This window comes from Medicago truncatula, chromosome 6 (assembly GCF_003473485.1).
Source record: "Medicago truncatula cultivar Jemalong A17 chromosome 6, MtrunA17r5.0-ANR, whole genome shotgun sequence".
Classification (NCBI taxonomy): domain Eukaryota; kingdom Viridiplantae; phylum Streptophyta; class Magnoliopsida; order Fabales; family Fabaceae; genus Medicago; species Medicago truncatula.
In genome coordinates this window covers 41886888-41908226 of record NC_053047.1, presented here as the reverse complement: position 1 = coordinate 41908226, position 21339 = coordinate 41886888, and the positions used below count along the sequence as shown (strand labels likewise).

Sequence of the window (21339 nt, the reverse complement as noted above, 5' to 3'; positions counted from 1 at the left end):
CAACATTTATTCATCTCTCAGAGCATTTCTTTCAGTTTACTCATTCAGCAGGAGGGTTGGGGGCTCGTCGCTCTCTTTTGCAGTTAGTTTGGTTACTTTGTGCGTGAATCATTTGGAATGACATGAATCAAAGGTTGTTTTCTAATATAGGTAGTTCCATTGATCAGTTGTTGGATAAAGTGCAGCGACACTCTTTGTGTTGGCTAAAAGCTAGCAATATTGTTTTTGTTTTTGGGTATGATTTGTGGTGGTCAAGGCCCTTGGATTGTTTGGGTCTTGCCTAAGTTTTGTTGGACATTGTATATCTGTAATTTTTTGGGCTCTCCTTAGTACACCTTGTACTGCGGAGAGTTTTCGGTTTGTTAATATATAAGTTCCATTTTTGCTTGTTCAAAAAAAAAAACATTTATAAAAAAAAAATATTATTTTTTTTGGCTAAAATTTAGAAACAAATGTTCATCATATGCGTTTTCTTTTCTTTTTAGCAAAACATATTTTTTTAAGGGAACAAAACTCATTGCATTTCATTTATAATAATTGTTTCAATACAAGAAGGGATATGATAATAAATGACGGGACTAGTTAGAAATGTAGCCTCTCTTGTAAGCGCATGAGCTGCTGCATTTGCTTGTTGCATAGTGAACTCTACCCTGGAGTTGATGAAGAAAGCGGAAAAGAGAGCTTTATAAGATGCAATGACATGTCCAAACTCAAAGACATCGTCTTTACTGGAGCGGAATGCATCACAAGTAATTTTAAAATCAAACTCGAAGTCGATATTATCTAACGACATGTCACTAAGCCATTGGAGAGCTTCAAATAAGCACATGGCTTCACCAACCGTAACCTGATGTAAACAAAGAAAACTCGTCATTTTTGCCAAGACAAGCAAAACATAATATCTATACATTACAATAACAACAAAGATCATTGACTTAACAAAAATGTAAATAAAGTCTCTTACATTTAATACAAATAAAGTTATTTAATTTAACAAAAATTTAAGTAAAACTCATCATATTAAAAAAAAAAAAAAAAAAAACTTCTTACAATTTGTATTGTAGAAGTCTCTAAATAATTAACATCATTAGTGACTCACCAAGTCAGAAAATTGAATCCCCTAAAAAAATTCAGAAAATTAAATATAAGAAACATGTGGTGTAGAAAGGTATATTTTCTTTTCTTGTCCCTCAAGGAGTAGAAAAAGTTTGGTGATGAATTATCTCACCATATGACTTACCATTCATTCATTTATGTTAATTTATTCATGAATATATACGAGGCTTATATTTATGATTCCTAATAACTCTAATAAAGAGTAACAATGTAATAGATATTCCCGTGAGCTTAGTTCAGTTGGTAGGGATATTGCATATTATATGCAGAGGTTGGGGTTCGAACCCCAGACACTCCACTTCTCCACAATTTAATTATGTGAACTCTAACCACTAGGCTACTTAACCAAAAAAAAAAAAATGTACGGAGATTACAAAGAACCATTTTAGGGGAATATGTCCCTAACAATTCGTGTTAGTAATGACAAAAGTTAACTCAATCAAATACTATCAATGGGTAATTCAATGAATTGTTTTGGGAGTATTCAAAATGGATAATCTTTATGTAACATGACCTATTAAGATTACACCATCGGATACTCAATCCTTTATAAGTAAATTTATTGAAAAATGATGAAAAGTGTTGAATTCAACTAATCTTACAGTTGCATTAACCAACAAAATATACCTTGTTTACTACTTTTAAAATATAAATTTCATTAACCACTTTAATTATTTTATTAACCAAAAATGCAAAACATTTTCAAAATTACAATACATTTTTTTGAGGAAAATATTACAATACATAGATTCCAAAAGTGTTTAACAGTAGTACCATTTTTTTTTTGTTAACAAAGCAGTAAAAATGATTAATGACACGTGTTTTTGTATTTTAAAAATTCTCCTCTATAAGAAAAAAAGTTTTTTTTAAAAAATAAATAAATAGAAGATAGTTCACTACGGTGTCGTTTTGCTTATAAAAAAGGGAAAAAATATCTTCCACCATTTTCCCGCTAAAAAGCAGAGAATCACGTTTCTAGAATCTTCCGTCGCCGCCGTAATGGTAACCTGCTTCTTCTCTTCCGATCATTTCTCAATGCGCATTTCGATTTTCAACTCTATCGTTTGAATCACTAACTTCAATTTCTTCACACTTTAGTTTTCTTCAATTTCTTCATTTTCAACCGATTAAATCGCTTTAACTGTGCATTATTTGGATTCACTTCAAAAGTTAACCTATTCGCGTTCAGAATTCGTTCAAAGCTTCTGCAAATTGCAATTTGATATATGTGTTCTAGTTTTTTTTTTCTTCATCTGATTAAATCGCATTAGTTATGAGTAATTTGGATTCAATACAAAAATTAACTTAATCGAGTGTTTTAATCGGTTTATAGTTTCTGTTAATTTGATTTATGTGTTTTTGTTTTGATTCAGTCGAAGAAAAGAGGACTTTCGTTGGAAGAGAAGCGAGAGAAGATGCTTCAGATCTTTTACGAATCACAAGATTTCTTTCTGGTTAGTTACTTCCTTCCATTATCAACTTATAAATTTTGTTATTAGTTATTAGATTAATATTGTTTTTGTTTAGTTAGGGTCCTGTTTGGTGAGGTTAAATTTGGAGCTTATTAGCTTATAGTGTTGTTTAATAAGCTAGTTCAAGTAGCGTGTTTGCGTTTGAGCTTATAACTTATAATTGAATTTGTAGTGTTTGGCAAAATTAATAGTTGAACTAGTTTTAAATATGAAATGACATGAAAAGATATGTTTAGTGTTGTTTTTGTTAGTTAAGGCCTATGAAGCACCGACACAGACACTAACACAGGACATGACACTGACACGTTAACATCGATAATAATTTTAAAAAATGACATATGCATATACAAAAAGAATTTAATCGCATGTGTTAATGTGTGTCGGTGTCAGACACCGAACACCGACCATGACTTCTATCAGAAGTGTTAGTGATATAGAGGTTGAGACTATTTAGAGGAATGTTGTTTTTTGTTATTTCATCATCAACATTTGTAAATTTTGTTATTATTACTTTTTAGATGAATGTTGTTTTTGTTTAGTTAGGGTTCTGTTTGGTGAGGATACATCTTGAGCTTATAGTGGATAGATTGTAGCTTGTAAGGTCATATCACCAAAATATACATGTTTAGTAACTGTTTTTTATTACAAGCTTATAGCATTTGTTTTTATAAGCTACTTGCTATGTTTGGTTAAACAACTTGTATGCAGCTTATAGCACAAGCGCTTATCATGTATAAGCTGACTTTGGACCTGTTTGGATTGGCTTATTTGAGCTTATCAACTGAATAAGTTTTGTAAGATTGTTTGGGATAATTTATGAAAACAACTTATGACAATTTTCATATGCTTTTTCAAACTTATTTTCATAAGTTCTTCGATCTTGCTTATAAAGACATTTCGGAGCATATACAAAAGAATTTAACGTCATTATATCCTTTGCAAAAAATATAGCTTATGGAAGCTTATACATAAGCGCCTATCATGATAAGCACTTGTGCTATAAGCTGCAAATAAGATGTTTATCGAAACATGCCCTTAAGCTATTTCTATAGAAATAAATAAAATAAAATTGTTTTTGTATATGTTATAAGGTGTTTTCATAAGCTATCTTGGAGAAGTTATGAAAATAAGCTGAAAAAAGCTTATGATAAATGTCATAAGCTGTTTTCACAAATCTTATAAAACTTATGTCACTAGATAAGCTCAAATAAGCAATTCAGCCCTTATCAAAATGCCATGTTTGAGCTTATAGCTTATTATTTTTTCCATCAATTTTATCCTTATTAGTCTTAATTGAAAAAGTATAAATATTAATAAAAAAAAACGTTTATGTCAATTCATATTTATCTATTAGCTCAGCTGCTAGTTTTACAACATACTGCCAGTTCAATCCGCTAGTTTCTACCGAACAAAGCCTAAATTTTCGTATGCTTCATTAGCTGCTTTATATGACTTTGTTGTTGCTATTGTTGTTTTGCTGATTTTCAGCTTAAGGAGCTTGAGAAGATGGGCCCCAAGAAGGGTGTGATTAGTCAGTCTGTTAAAGATGTGGTCCAAAGTTTGGTGGATGATGACCTTGTTTCAAAAGATAAGATAGGTACTTCGGTAAGTTAAGATCTCAACCGCTGATGCTTGTTTATAGTTCTTGTATTATTGTCTCTGTCTGGACTGTTTAAGTTTATTATGAGATTACTAGAGTGCTTGTTTTGTTTTCCATGTTACATGTTATGACTTTTGGCCTTGTTTGGATGAACAACTTAATCACTTATAGCATAAGTGTTTATTGTACTAGTGATTATGTATAAGTTATTTCTATAATAAGAGATAAAATAAAGTCTAACTGTTTTCTTATAAACTATAAGTTGTTTTATAATGAGATTGTTGATATAAGCTGCAAACCACTTATGGACGTGTCATAAGCTTTTCCAAACAATATCTCAAGTGTTTATGCTAGTAGATAAGCTCAAATAAACCAATTTAAATAGGACCAATGCAAATCGAAAAATGCTAAGATTTTCTGGTTGAGTTTTGTCCTCTAATTGATCATTGCTCCTATGTTTGCCTCTCAGGTATACTTCTGGAGTCTTCCTAGCTGCGCTGGAAATCAGGTGAACTTCTATTGGAAACGCTGCTAAATTTTGTTAGTGTACCATCTTTAGGTTGATATGTTAGTCATTGCTCACTATCGTTGCCCTCTATTGTATCCCAATGTAACCTAATTACATCATTGCAAACAAAATGTGCAGCTTAGGAATGTACATCAAAAACTTGATTCTGAACTGCAAAACAGTGGTACACGGCATGCCCAACTTGTTGAGCAATGTGAGGCACTAAAGAAGGGGCGTGAGGAATCTGTGAGTTATAATGCCTCCTCTACCAGATGCCAATTTTCCCTGCTTTTTTAGGAATCAAATGGCTGGTCATCAATCATCATATATCCTAACATTGCATTTTTTTTCTAGGATGAACGAGAAGCGGCCTTAGCAGATTTAAAAGCCATTCAGCTGAAGCATAATGAGTTGAAGGTTGGTTTACTGATGACTTGTTAGTAAATGCATTATGTATGACCTTTATTGTGTGAGTTTTGTAACATTCAAATAATATTTGCTTGCTATTTGCAGAATGAGTTAGAAAAATATAGAGATAATGATCCTGCTGCCTTTGAAGCAATGAGTTAAGAAATGTTTCTTTCCCTCCATTTTATCTATATAATTATTTGATGATTTAGAATGTTTGTCTGAATACTGTCATTGGGAATCATGGAACTGATGTATTGGTATTAATTTTGGCAGGGGAAGCAATTGAAGTTGCTCATACAGCAGCTAACAGATGGACAGGTTCTATTTTCTATGTTTTCATGTTCATTTTGTCCCCTGTACTGTGTCTAGGAAGGGAGAGTGTAGTGTTATTATGAAATTTCTCATTTTCATACTATATGATGGTGATGCATATTCTTATCTTTTTGTTGTGGATAAAAAATGGTGCAGACAATATTTTCACTCTGAAGCAATGGTGTTCAAACAACTTCCCTCAGGCTAAGGAACAACTTCAGAGCATGTACCAGGAGGTTAGTCATTTCAGTTTAATGCCTCAATCTGCAATCCCCATGTGTAACTCATAGCTAGTTGTTGGCCTTCTTTTGGTTCTGACATAGTTGCATCAATGCAATGATATATTTTTTTGAATGACCTTTAATTGAATGATATAACTTGAGTAAATAAGTATTTTAGTCCTCCAAATTGTAAGCATTGATCAATTAGTTCTTGAAATTTGCAAAATAGTAGTTTAGTCCTTTAAATTGAATGTCGGTCGATTAGTTCTATTTCAAAATTTAACACTTCATTCATTTTTAAAGATTTTATGCTTATCTTGATGTTGTCGTGACTATTGAAGTTGATATGCATGTCTTTCATTGGTTTTGATAGATGTTTATGAATGAGATATTTTGATGGAGGGACTAAATTGATTGAGGCTCTTTAATTTAAAGGATTAATTTGCTATATCATAAATTTGAGGGATTAAATTGACCGACCTTCACAATTTTGAGGACCAAAATGCTTATTTACTCGATACAATTTGGTTCTATTATCAATCTTTCTTACATGTCTTTTTATTAATCTTGCCTAAAGCATAGCTATCTGTGATATCAGTCAAATTATCTATTCTCGTATGTCTCTGTTTCTTATGTCAATCATGTTTCTCACACCGTGTCATCATGCAGATTGGTATAACAGATGAATTTGATTATTTGGAGATGACACCTCTTCCATCCAAAGTAGTAGCTGATTAAATATTGCTTGGTCTGTCAGAAAACCGAATCCCCTTGTTGCCGTGCTTCTCTCAAACACTGACAACTAAAATGTTAACTTGAGTATTGCCATTGACATCCTCTTTTTGTAGAGAAATGACTTGTATTTTTCTCTCTTAATCAGGATTAGGTTTTGAGAATATGTATATATATTAAAATTATCTTTTTCTACCTCTTTATTTGTTTACTATTTTGACTAAGTTAGGCATTACTGATTGTGCAGCATGATTCAGTGATTCTTTTTTATGGTAAGAAAAACAAAAGTTTTTGTGGTTATTACTTTGGAACTGCTAATTTATACTAGTTTGTTTAGGATTAGTTAAGCAACAGGTATTCCATAGTGGATGTAGCTAATTCAAAGTGAATCTGCCAATTGGTAGCTAAATAGTATGTAGCTGTTATAACAAGAATTGGTTCAAACGTAAAGAAATATGAAAAATATTTGATGGATAACCGTGTCTATGTGTTTTCAATTTAATGAAGTGGAGAGAAAATATATGTCAAACTTGGTTTTGTCTTGCTGGAAAATAAGCACACATTTTCAAAATGTGCTCCTCAAAATCAAACACCCTTTTCTTTTAATTCTCTCACACTTTAGTTCTTTAGAACATCCACATCCATGTCATCTAATTGGGTGGTATAAATGGATCTCGTCCCAATATATTATGTTACTTAACACTTCTTAATTATTTAAACTACTCAACTACTTTTTTTAAATATGCATGCCACTAATCCAAAATTTTAAAATGGGTCCCATTTATACTCCTACCACCCATCCAAAACCCATCCAAAACTTTAGAAAAAATAGTGAAAGACACTGTTGCTGTAGTTGGAACCGTGGTCAAGCAAAAGTACGGAATAATAATCAAATATTCATCACTCTCCGACAAGAGTTGCCACACGTGAACTCAAAACTTGCAAAACCACCCACCGATGTATATGCTCTTTGGTAAGGGAAGCATTATAACTCACCTTTATTTACTCGATACAACTTGGTTAAATTATCAATCTTACCACATTACATATCCTTTTCTAAATCTTAGCAGCTAACACAAAGCTATCTGTGATATCAGTCAAGTTATGTACTCTCGTATGTCTTTGTTTCTTATGTCAGTCATGTGTCTTGCACTTTGTGCCTCCATGCAGATTGGTATTACAGACGAGTTTGACTATTTGGAGACGATACATCTTCCATCCAAAGCCGTAGCTGAGAGGATGTTACTTGGCCTGTCTGAAGGCCCAATCTCCTGGTTGCCGAGTTTCTCTCAAGCACTGACAGCTAAAATATTATAAATCAAATACATTAATCATTCAATGAATCTATAAAAGAGTTTTGCTTAGATATGAGACCGAAGAGAGTATTGCCAATGAGATCCTCTTTTGTAGAGAAATGACTTGTATTTTTCTCTATTGTTGTCGGAATTAGGTTTTGAGAATATGTATCTTTTGCTGCCTCTTTATGCATTTACTATTTTGACTAAGGTAAGTATAACTGGCCGTGCAGGATCATAAAGTTATACTGTTTTATACTCTTCAGTGATGTTTTATGGTCAGAAAAACTGCTAATTATAGTTTGTTTAGGATTAGTTATGAATTAGGTAGTCCATAGTGAAACAAGATATCATGTAGCTAAATCAAATTGAGTCTAGCAATCGGTAGCTAAATAATGTGTAGCTATTAGAACAACAAATTTTGTTCATAACAGAAAACACATGATATTTGATCCCAAATTGTATCTGTGTTTTCAATTTCATCAAGTACAGGAAAAATACATTTCAAACTTTGTTCTTGTCTTGCTTAAAACTAAGCACATTTTCAAAACATGTTTTCTTTATATTTTTTATTTCGGCTCTTAAAAAATCCAACACCCTTTTCGTTTCATTCTCTTACAACAACACCATTTTCGTTTGATTCTTAGCTCTTTTGATTCTCACAACTTGGGTTTCCTCCAAGTTTACACATAAACCACAATTTTGCGTAAATAAAACATCAATTTCATTCCCCCATTATTAGATCTTTTACACATGCATTCAATCATATTCCATTATTTAAATATTTATGTACATAATTTATAAAATTAACCTTTTTTTTTTTAGAATAAACACATTTGGATTGACGTGATGATGTTGCCTTACGATCTTGGAGTATGCTCATTTCAAAATCTCAAGTTCAATTCTCTCCGATGTCAATTTTTATGGGATAATCTAACTTAAAAATAAATTTTTTTTAGAGTAAGATATAATTGAACATTTGAGTGGAACTGTTTTATGTAGTCTGCTTTTACAAATTAAACTTAATTCAAAATCATCATTAATTAGCTTTTATTGTCACACTCTTTTGACAAATAAAAAATGAATCACAATACTAAGTGTATTCCTGGAATGACATTGATTTTGAAAAGAATTCAAAAGTTCAAGTTTTTATAATGGTCTATCGTGATTTTGTCAATCTTACTCTAATCATTACAAGAAAAATTTAAATTAGAGACATATGAATTTTATCTGTAAAACTTGAAATTTCTGTCAGTAAACAAATTAGGGACAGAAAGTAGAGATGGATTTGGTTATGTGGTTAATTTCTTCTTGCTAAAAGATAAGTAGTTGTGCAGAGGAAAGATGGTAAAAACGAAACCAACTCCAAATCATAATTATTTATGAAACTCTGACACAGTGTCCTAGTTTTGGTGAAGGAACGGTTGAAAACTACCGATATTTATGCTCTAAGTATCCATGAGGATTTGATGTTTTCTTGCAGTGTAATTACCCTCCAACATTATTTTGATATCTTATGTTGTGTAAGACAAATGCTAACATAGATATAGGGTGACTTGAATCGGACCCGGCAATGTATTCATCGATGTTATTCCACTATAATAATAGAATAGACAAGATATCTCTAACGTTTGACAACGTAATCAAGTGTCAAACAATTATTTGATTGTGGCAAAGGAAGTAAGCGACTCAGGATTATTTTTTGTTATCTCGTATCATATGAATGTTTTATAGAAGAAGAACTTAAAGTCGTTGATCATTCATTTGTTTTGTCCTTTTACAATACTCATGAAAATTGTAAGAGAATGTAAAAGTATTTAACCAGCAACTTAAACTTTCTTCCAAAAAAACATTCACATAATACAAACACCAATAATAATTCTACGCCTTCTATTCGTTACACAATAATTAAAGAATTATTTGACTTAATTGCATTGTAAAAAGTTGGAAACACGGTAGTGCTCTATCGGCCATGGTGGGATGTTCAACACCGATCACAACAAAAATTCCATCTTTGTGTCTGATTCAAGTTGTCATATATCCAAAGTAACATTTATCATGTAAACACATTTAAATCTTATTAAAGTAGTAAGGTTTGTGATAATTATTAAATACCACCATTTAGATTTGTATATATGTATCAAAGTGATGGTCTTGAAGTAATCCTATCATATATTCTTTTTTACTATCATGATTGACAAGTGTGGGGGTTTCATTTGCGGTGATGCTACTATATTATTAGAAGAAAGAAAAAAAAATTGAATAAATAAATAATAAAATCACACTACACTACACCTAACCCTAACACATAGATACAAGAAAATAAAAAAATCTAGGACAGGTGAGAAAGGGAAAGATAATGAATGAAAAGATCAAGAAAAATAGTAAATACATGGCCACCCATTTGGCAGCACGACAGCTGATTGTGCAAGGAAGGAGAATGATGATGAATTTGAATGGGTTCCTGTGGAAGATGGTTTAGATGTTGTGTTGTGGGTTCCTTAAAAAAAGAATGTTGAAAGGTGTTTTGGTTTTTTTGTATGAAAGATGGTTGTTGGGTAGATATAAGATTTAGAAGATGAATGTGCATGTTAGCTGAGATAATGGTGGAATAGTGTATGGAGAGGAAGAAATATTTTGCTTTGATTTTGTTGTTCATATTTATACTCAAAAATTAGGTTAAAGTGTCCGCACAATAAATTAAAAGAAATGGATGGACAACTTAACACTAGTTTTTTTTATAAGAGTGAAGTATCAATTCTGTTCATAATTTTCTCACCGGTCAATATAGTCTTTATTAAAAAAATAAACTCAAAACTAGACCATTTATAATGAGGACAAATTAGTATCTAACTCATTGTATTAGTAGGACTAATTTAGAATTATTTTTTACAATTGACTAAATTGGCCTCAAAAAAGGTGGATTCTAGGGTGAGGAAGCAATTAAGTCCCTCACCGATGTACCACAAAAAAGATAATTAAGCATCGAATGAAGGTTTTGTTGGAACAAACAAAAGAGAGCAAAGATTGGAAGAAGACATAGGTGTTATTTTTTTTATTTCCAATAAATCTCAACCATTGAATTTTTTTTAATAGATCTAATGGTAAAATATAAGTGGTACATCGGTGAGGGACTTAATTGCTCCCTCACACTAGAATCCACCTCAAAAAACTATGAGGACCTGAATTGAAAAGAGGATCAAATTTACCAAGTCTTGGTAAATTTGAACCGTTCAATTATTTTCAATATTTGAAGTTTTGGGTTTTTAAAAGTTGTTTGGTTAAAGTAATAGAATGGTTAAGTTTCGCTAGTTAATCCTCTAATGTCATCCTTGATCGATTATATTCTCCTAATATTTCAGTTATAGTTTGACATATTGCTCACCATACGTCTCGATGTCTCGTAGATAACAGAGATATATTTTATCATTTAATTTATGATGTCACGTTCAGTTAATTTATATAGAATAACATTATGTTCTGATGATGTGTATGATTTTAAACCTTGCTCAATTTCTTGCAAATATCATATACAAATACTCCTATATATTCAATGTCCCCATAGATAAAAAGTCTATGTCCGGAACTTTCTAAAACAAAAGATCAATTTTGAAGTGCACGGCATAAAAACATTAAATATGGAAATAGAAACATTAATATAACGAGGAAGAAAAATATAAAAGCAATCAAGTCAAGTATTCACATTAGAATCATAACTAATTACACCTAATTCCAACACAATGAGAGAAGTTTAGTTACTCAAGTTCATAGTAACTTATAACAAAGAGATGAAAGTAGAAGGATGTTGCATTAATTGCTTAAATCTTCAAGTTTCCAATGCTCCACCTTGCTAGAACACAACCCTGGTTGTCTCTCTATGTCTAATTATGATAAAATATCCAAAAATTAAATTGAGTCGCTCTTTATCTTGACCTCGTGGGAAAATTGTTGTTCTTCATGTTGAAGCTTCATCCATGTGGGTCACTAAACCCCCACAATTCATTAGGAGAATTACAATTTGTTGTAGCGAATTAGCCTTGATTCAAAGCTCCATTTTTCGATTTCAATTCTCATGGCAATTGCGTCTACTCGCTGTGCAAGTTGCTCAAACTCGGTCTTCTTTGATTTCTTTGTTTGGCTCTTCAGTCATGATATTTCAATACTACAAAAATGTATTGGAAAAAGACAATAGCTATCAAATATTTACATAAAATTAGGGTTTATCATTGGGTTTCTTGCAAAATAAGTCAATAAGAGACTTAAATTATATATGTAACATTAGGTAAATTTGACACTTATAAAAGTCCTGAAGTTGCTTGACATGACTTTCGTTCGTGGAGAACCAATACTCAACAACTGGAAGGTGTTAATACTCAATATGTCGAGAAGGAAAGAAGAGTATATTCAAGAAAAATACTGAATTAAAGGCAAGATGATGGGAGAAATAAATAGAAGAGTAAAGCAACACATGATTCAACTAAAAACTATTTATTGAAAAACACATGATGATTAGGCAGAGTTATCACTTAATTAGTTGAGAGGATTTAGGTTACCGTTGGTGTAGTCAAACCGACATGAATAAATGAGTTTTTCCCATTTGCAAGTCGAGAGTCGAGACAAGGTTTGCAATATCTACATTTCTCTTTGACGCCGATATGATATTGTTCATTCAAAATAATTATTGTTTATGTCACATCATCTCACATCTCAAGTCCAACAATAATACAACGCAAGGAAGACATTTGTTTACACTTTAAAATAAATAACATTTTAGTCGTGATTGACAAGCAATCAAATTTTGGGTTGGTCGAGGATGGCTAGACGAGTACAAAGACAATCAAAGAGAGTCATGAGCATTGCCAATGACATCCTCTTTTGTAGAGAAATGACTTGTATTTTTCTTTATTGTTGTCTTACTCTGGATTAGGTTTTGAGAATATGTATATATTAAGATTTATCTTTTTCTGCCTCATTATTTACTGATTATTTTGAACGAGTGGTTGTGCAGCATATATGATTCAATGATGTTTATTACTTTTGAATTGCAAATTTATAATTTGTTTAGGATTTGTTACGAAATAGGTAGTCCATTCAAAGAGTATTTGCGAATCAGTAGCTAAATAATCTGTACAGCATGATTCAGTGAACTGTTTTTATTGTAAGAAAAACAAAAGTTTTTGTGGTTTATTCCTTTGGAACTGTTAATTTATTGTTTGATTAGGATTAGTTAAGCAACAGATAGTCCATAGTGGATGTAGCTAGTTCAAAGTGAATCTGTTAATTGGTAGCTAAATAATATGTAACAAGAATTGGTTCAAACGTAGCCAAATAAGAAAAATGTAAATAGAGAAAAATATTTAATGGACAACTGTGTATATGTCTTAAATTTAATCTAGAGAGAATATATTTCAAACTTTGTTCTTGTTCTGCTGGAAAATAAGCACACATTTTCAAAATGTACTCATAAAATCGAACACCCTTTTAGTTTCATTCTTTCACATTTTAGCTCTTTCGAAGAGAAATGATTTGTACTTTGCTTGGTGGATGGATATGGATTTGGTGGATCAAGTTGCCACCCCTGAATCTGCCAATCGATAGCTAAATAATGTGTAGCTATTAGAACATAAAGAAATAGGATGAGGCAGAATGTGTTATTCATATTGATGCTCAAAGGTTTAACTGAAGCGATTCTTAGGGGAGAGACGGATTTGAGTTCCAAGGGAAGACGAGTCGTGTTACCAGCTACTTTTGTGGGAGGGCCACGTTACATGATTCAAAATTATCAAGATGCTATGGCTATATGCGGATGGATTGGTTACCCAGATCTATTCATAACTTTTACATGCAATCATAAATGGCCTGAAGTAGCTGATTTTTTGAAGCAATACAACTTAAGCCCAGAGGATAGGCCTGATTTGTCCAGCAGGATTTTCAAGTTAAAGCTTGACCATTTGGTGAAGGAGATTAAAAAGGGTCAGATATTTGGTGAAGTACGCGCAAGTAAGTTTCTATTCATTTATTGAGGTTATTTTATACATACATCTCACATAAATTTGTGCGACGCATATACAATTTCTATAATATGATTATTAATTTGTTGTTTTGCTTTTGTTCAATTCCAGTGATATATACGATTGAGTTTCAAAAACGTGGACTGCCACATGCACATATTTTGGTTTTTCTTAACCCAAAGTATCGATGTGTAAAACCCGAACATATAGACAGAATTATTTCAGCCGAGATTCCAGATAAAGATACAGATCCGGAACTATTCAAGATTGTTACTTCCCTCATGATTCATGGCCCATGTGGTCCTGAAAACCAAAGCTCACCATGCATGGATAGAAACAAATGCACCAAACATTTTCCAAAGAAGTACCAAAACGAAACAGTTATTGATCCTGATGGTTATCCAGTATACAAAAGAAGGGACAATGGAGTATCTGTTAAAAAAGGATCATGCTTTGCAGATAATAGGTATGTCTTTGTACAAAATATGAATAAAATAGATCGAAAGTACATGCTTACTTAGCTCAAAGTATATTATGTGAGTTTACATGCTTACTTAGCTCGAATATATAATTTGATAGGCAAAGTGTTATATAGACGTTAGGTGAACCTACAAGCAGTAATAAATATTTTTATTATTTTATTGCAGGTATGTTGTCCCATACAATCGAACATTATTATTAAAGTATAATGCCCATATAAATGTTGAATGGTGCAATCAATCACGGTCAATCAAATATCTTTTCAAATATGTTAACAAAGGTAATGATCGTGTAACTGCAAATTTCTATAGTCCTTCAAAGGAACATAGAAAATCTGGATGTGTTGACGAAATAAAAATGTATTATGATTGTCGATATTTATCTGCATGTGAAGCTGCTTGGAGGATTTTTTCATTTGACATACATTATAGAGAACCTTCAGTTGAGCGTCTAAACTATCATCTTGAAGGTGAGCAGTCTGTTATGTACGAAGAAAATGAGTGCATTGAAGAAGTGGTTAACAAGCCAGCAAGTCGTATTACCAAATTTTTGGGTTGGATGGAAGCAAACAAAATTTATCCTGAAGCACGTGTGTTGACATACAATCAATTTCCGTTGAAGTTTAGATGGAGACAAGACCTGCATAAATGGACTCCTAGGCAACAAGGTTACTCAATAGGTCGAGTTCATTTTGCGCCACCAGGCTCGGGAGAACGCTTTTATCTAAGAACTCTTTTGAATTACATCAAAGGTCCTACATGTTTTGATGATATAAAAACAGTGGACAATGTCAAATATCACAGTTTCAAAGATGCATGTCTTGCAATGGGTTTACTAGACGATGATAGAGAGTATATAGATGCTATCACTGAAGCAAGCATGTGGGGTACAGGAACTTTTTTAAGGAGAATGTTTGCTGTTTGTCTGTTGTCAGGTCATGTATCCCGTCCAGAGGTGGTCTGGAACACTACTTCCCCAAATTTGGTAGATGATATTCTTCACATCCAACGAACATTGCTTGGAGCGCAAGGTAAACATCACACTAATTTATTATTTACAATTTTTGATTTATTTTTCAATATCACTAATTAAATATTTTTTTCATTATGAACAAGACACGAAAATATAGACTACCTGTATCCAATTATTTTACAAAAATATAATATGTATACAACATGGAAACTTCTTCCAATTTGTAAAGTATTGTATTAAGTTGATGCACACAAATGATGTTATACATTATACGGCTTCAATTGATGAGAATGATATACATATATGTTTATCAATTTTATGAACTATACCAAGGACATGTCATTGCAATCATAGTGCAGCTGATATAAATTAGTAATTAACACGGTAATTGTGTGAATAAAATACAATCTTATGTCATATTAACGTAAGTGGATTAATGTACAATTTCATCTGACTATAACTATGTGCATTGCAGATTTAGTCTTGACAAAAGACCAATTAAAGGCGTATGCATTAGCTGATATTGAGATCATGCTACAAAGTTCTGGAAAGGGTTTGAAAGATTATCCTCAAATGCCACGTGCAGATCGTGCATTAGTTCCTGATGTAAGAGATCAGCTCATAAATGATGAGTTGAATTATGATAGAAGGGCGCTAGCTGAGGAACATGAAAGATTGATGTCTTCTATGACATCAGAGCAACGAAATGTGTATGATACAATAATGACAAGAGTGAGCCAAAACAAGCCTGGTATATTTTTTCTTTATGGTTACGGTGGCACAGGGAAAACATTTTTATGGAGGGCTATGGCAGCTGCATTGAGATCACAAGGTGAGATTGTTTTAATAGTTGCATCCAGTGGCATAGCTGCGTTACTCATACCTGGAGGCAGAACCGCACATTCAAGATTCGGCATTCCTTTACTTATCCATGAAGCTTCAACATGTCCTATAGAACCTAATTCACCTTTAGCATTGTTAATAATCAAGGCAAAACTCATAATATGGGATGAAGCTCCTATGATGCACCGACATTGCTTCGAGGCGGTTGATCGAGCATTTCGTGATGTGATGAAAGATGTTGACAAGAAATTTAAGCACATTCCGTTTGGTGGAAAAGTTGTTGTTTTTGGAGGAGACTTTCGACAAATACTTCCAGTTGTCCCAAAAGCCAACAGACCAGAAATAGTAAATGCCACAATCAATTCTTCAAATATATGGAATTATTGTGAAATTCTCACCCTTACAAAAAATATGAGACTTCTAAGTGGTGCATCCCCCGATGACATCGAAGAACGAAGATTGTTCTCTGATTGGGTTTTGGCAATTGGTGATGGGAAACTTGGGCTCATAAATGACGTTGATATATCAGTTCACATTCCTCCCGAACTACTTATACATAGCACAGGCAATCATGTTCAATCTATTGTCGAGAGCACGTATCCAAATGTGTTAGATAGTATCACTGATATATCATATTTTCAGGACAAAGCAATACTTGCTCCAACAAACTCGATTGTGGATCAGATAAACGATTACATGTTAGATTTGATGCCTGGTGAAGAGAAAACATATTTAAGTTATGATACTACGGAGACACATAACGGATTTGTTGATGCAATTAATGATGTCCACACTCCAGAATTTCTCAACACAATCAATGCTTCTGGGCTTCCACGTCACAAGATCAGATTAAAGATTGGAGTTCCTGTTATGCTTTTGAGAAATATTGATCTAAAGTTAGGATTATGCAACGGAACAAGGTTAATCATAACTAGAATGGGAAAATTTGTTCTTGAAGGAAGGGTTATTTCTGGAAGTAATATTGGCGAAAAAGTGTTCATACCCAGGTTATCTCTTTCACCGTCTGATATTAAAATTCCTTTCAAGTTTCAAAGAAGACAATTTCCAATATCTGTTTCATTTGCCATGACAATCAACAAGAGTCAGGGACAATCACTTAAGAATGTTGGAATTTATTTGCCCAGTCCTGTGTTTTCGCATGGTCAGTTGTACGTTGCAATCTCAAGAGTCACTTCGAAACAAGGTTTGAAAATTCTAATCGTTGATGGAGATGGAGAGACTACTGATACGACCTCAAATGTTGTTTATCACGAAGTCTTTCGTAATGTATCTTGATCATTCAAGTTCAATCCTTTTTCATGTGTATTCTTCAATCTATTTTTGTATTGTAATGGTTATCGTAGATTTGAACATGACTTTTAAATTTTACATGACTTTTATTAACTAAATTTGTTTGCATTGATAACATTGTTCGTTTAACTTCTTCTCAGTTGGACCCGTGCGGTAGCACGGGTCAAGAGTCTAGTTTTTCTTTATTGTTGTCTTACTCTGGATTAGGTTTTGAGAATATGTATATATTAAGATTTATCTTTTTCTGCCTCATTATTTACTGATTATTTTGAACGAGTGGTTGTGCAGCATATATGATTCAATGATGTTTATTACTTTTGAATTGCAAATTTATAATTTGTTTAGGATTTGTTACGAAATAGGTAGTCCATTCAAAGAGTATTTGCGAATCAGTAGCTAAATAATCTGTACAGCATGATTCAGTGAACTGTTTTTATTGTAAGAAAAACAAAAGTTTTTGTGGTTTATTCCTTTGGAACTGTTAATTTATTGTTTGATTAGGATTAGTTAAGCAACAGATAGTCCATAGTGGATGTAGCTAGTTCAAAGTGAATCTGTTAATTGGTAGCTAAATAATATGTAACAAGAATTGGTTCAAACGTAGCCAAATAAGAAAAATGTAAATAGAGAAAAATATTTAATGGACAACTGTGTATATGTCTTAAATTTAATCTAGAGAGAATATATTTCAAACTTTGTTCTTGTTCTGCTGGAAAATAAGCACACATTTTCAAAATGTACTCATAAAATCGAACACCCTTTTAGTTTCATTCTTTCACATTTTAGCTCTTTCGAAGAGAAATGATTTGTACTTTGCTTGGTGGATGGATATGGATTTGGTGGATCAAGTTGCCACCCCTGAATCTGCCAATCGATAGCTAAATAATGTGTAGCTATTAGAACATAAAGAAATAGGATGAGGCAGAATGTGTTATTCATATTGATGCTCAAAGGTGCATCGACATTTGAAAAGTGTTGCCAATACTACGAAAACATTGAAAAGCGTTGAGCTCCTTTCAAAGTCTCAAGTTCGATTCTCTCCAATGTCAATTTTGATTAGATAATCTAGCTTCTAAAACACTTTAATTGTAAGACCCCGTTTACTTTGTGAAAAAAAAAAAAAAAAAAAAAACTACTTTTTATTTTCTAAAACACTTGTTCATTTTAACTTCTCAGTGACAACATGTAAGAATTTTGAAATGAACGACAATGGTGAATTTGTTATAGAGAGAATCTGAAATATTAATTAGAAATGGTGTATGGATGGGTAGGAGGAAAACATACATTTGTGAACTTGATTGGGGTTTCACCACACGTTGGATTAGGGGTCAGGACTTTTACGGTAGGATAGGCATCCTTACAAGCTGCGTCAAGCAAAATGGCGAAACATGAGAAAGTGTGTTCTGACAATCAACATGCTTTTATGCCATTTGTTTTTGACACTTTAGGTTTCCTAACACCAAATGCAGTTGACCTTCTATATAGAGTTCAAATGGTCATGCATAGCAATGTCATGATAGTTTACAAAATATATACACAATTGTTCACTTCAAACTTTTTATATCTTTTTATGTGGATTAAAAATGTTGCAGACAATATAATTCACTCTGAAGCAATGGTGTTCAAACAACTTCCAGGACGTATGTCATCCATGTCTATGATTCTTAGCTAATTATTAAGCTTCTTTTGGTTCTGAAATAGCTACATCAATGGAATGATAATATATTTTTTGAATAGCCTTTAACTGAATGATATAACTTGAATAAATCATCATTTTAGTCCTTCAAATTGTAAACGTCAATCAATTTAGTCCTTCGAATTCGCAAAATACTTAGTCCCTTAAATTGAACAACGTCAGTCGATTTAGTTCTATTTCTAAACTTGACACTACATTTTCAAAGATTTTACGCTTATATTGATGTTGCAAGAGATTATTGAAGTCGATATGTATGTCTTTCATTGATTTTGTTAGATGTTTATGAATGAGATACTTTGAAGGAGGGAATAAATTGATTGACTTTCTTTTTAACGGACTAATCTTCTATTTCATAAATTTGATAGATAAAATTACCAACTTTTACAATTTCGAGGACCGAAATGCTTATTTACTCGATACGACTTTGTTGTATCATCAATTTGCCACATTTCATGTCCTTTTATTAATCTTATCAGCTAACAACTAAAATGCAAACTTGAGTATTGCCAATAACATCCTCTTTTTGTAGAGAAATGACTTGTATTTTTCTCTCTTAATCAGGATTAGGTTTTGAGAGGGTTAATAGTGTTTTATCCCCCCTGTAATATAGGTCATTTCCGGTTTTACCCCCTATAAAATATTTATTTTGGATTTCGTCCTTGTAACTTGAAGATTTTTTGTTTTGGACCTTCATGAATTTTAACTGTACAAAATCGAAGATATGACAGAGGATAAATCGAAATTTGCTCAAATTAACAGGTGGGTAAACCAAAATTTCCTCAAATTACAAAGGGGTAAACCTAAATTTGCTCAAATTACAGGGGGTGAAATTTTCATTGAAGGTCCAAAACCAAAAAATATTCAAATTACAAGGATGAAATTCAAAAAAAATATTTTACAAGGGGGAAAACTGGAAATGACCTATATTACACGGGGGTAAAACACTATTAACCCTTGAGAATATGTGTGTATGTATATATATTAAAATTATCTTTTTCTACCTCTTTATTTGTTTACTATTTTGACTAAGTTAGGTATTACTGATTGTGCAGCATGATTCAGTGATTCTTTTTTATGGTAAGAAAAACAAAAGTTTTTGTGGTTTATTACCTTGGAGCTGCTCATTTGTAGTTTGTTTAGGATTAGTTAAGAAAAAGGTGGTCATAGTGGAACATGATGATATTATGTTAAACAAATTTGGTTGTGTTCCTTCATTTTTTTTTTGTGCAGGAAAGTTTAGACGAGTTTGCAAAAAAGCCTTTTTAAAAATCAACTTAGTGTTGAGAGAATTTATACCATGACACTTCTTTATGAAAAGAATATGGATTCGATATAAAAAATTGTCCATTTAAGAGGTAATACAACTTTGATAAAAATAATACTCCCTCGATTAAAAATATAATAATTATTATTTTTTAGATTTGTTGAATAATTTATATATTTAATTTATATTATAAATTAGATAATATTATGATTTTGAATACACTAATGATATAAAATAATATTACTAATGATTTACCAATAATCTCACCACTGATTAAGAAGTGGGTTGAAATCATTTTTATTTAATGGACGCTTTATTTGAGTAGTGATAGATTCACATAATAAAATAATAATATTTCAAAGTTAGTATTTCATTAACCTATCTCATTAAATAGAAGTGTTCGTTAAATAAAAAGAATCTTGTTCCTTCAAAATTGAATGAGATCTTATATGTACTTAGAACCCGTTTGGATAAAACTTATTTTGAGTTTATGCAAAACAACTTAGATAAATAGATAAACTTTTATGTGTTTTTATAAATTTTCACTAAATAAAATTGTATGTTTATAAATTGTTTTTTCATAAACTACATTTACAAACTTATAAATAATACATAAAATCTATTTATTTTCCTAAGCTGTTTTGAATAAAAATCAAAATAAATCTAATACAAACTAGCCTTTTAAGAGCAATGATATTTGTACATCAATTTAATGACAATTTTGGTGACAACTTTGATTTTTTCTCTTTTGATTGGTCAAAAACAATGGGGAGAGAAAAAGGAAGAGAGAGAATAACAACATCATTGAATATGAGAAAGAAAGTTGTCAAAAAATTGTAGCAAAATGATTGTACAAATATCATTTCTCTTAAACATAATGCATAAAGCTTTAAACGGCTACAGTTGTATACAACAGATAAATTGTCAAGTCCTTATCTTTCATTCAAAATCATTGACAATATCAACTAATTATGTAACGAAACATATTAGTTATGATGTGTGTCCAAGGTTAACGAATTAGTTGTATTTGTCCCCACCATATGTTAGACCAAGCCAACGATAGCCGTCCAATGCAACGGTTCAAATATTGACTTT

The 21339-nt window shown here is 32.0% G+C and overlaps 2 protein-coding genes across 3 annotated transcripts; both read left to right on the top strand.

Moving 5' to 3' along the window:
• The first annotated feature begins 2018 nt into the window (after positions 1–2018).
• On the top strand, positions 2019–6675 carry LOC25497006 (meiotic nuclear division protein 1 homolog). 2 transcript variants are annotated; one of them, XM_013597762.3, is made up of 10 exons: positions 2019–2118; positions 2490–2570; positions 4077–4193; positions 4658–4696; positions 4835–4942; positions 5051–5113; positions 5210–5261; positions 5381–5425; positions 5576–5655; positions 6310–6675. In XM_013597762.3, exons 1-10 carry the CDS (start codon positions 2116–2118, stop codon positions 6376–6378), a joined length of 657 nt encoding a protein of 218 aa, XP_013453216.1. In that variant the 5' UTR covers positions 2019–2115; the 3' UTR covers positions 6379–6675. The 2 variants fall into 2 exon arrangements, with proteins under 2 accessions (XP_013453216.1, XP_024641419.1); XM_024785651.2 differs by lacking the exons at positions 5381–5425; positions 5576–5655; positions 6310–6675 and having other exon boundaries at positions 5210–5266.
• Positions 6676–13303: 6628 nt separating this feature from the next.
• On the top strand, positions 13304–17269 carry LOC112422873 (uncharacterized). Its single transcript, XM_024786607.1, has 4 exons — positions 13304–13667; positions 13790–14144; positions 14326–15188; positions 15606–17269. Exons 1-4 carry the CDS (start codon positions 13304–13306, stop codon positions 17267–17269), a joined length of 3246 nt encoding a protein of 1081 aa, XP_024642375.1.
• Positions 17270–21339: the final 4070 nt, after the last annotated feature.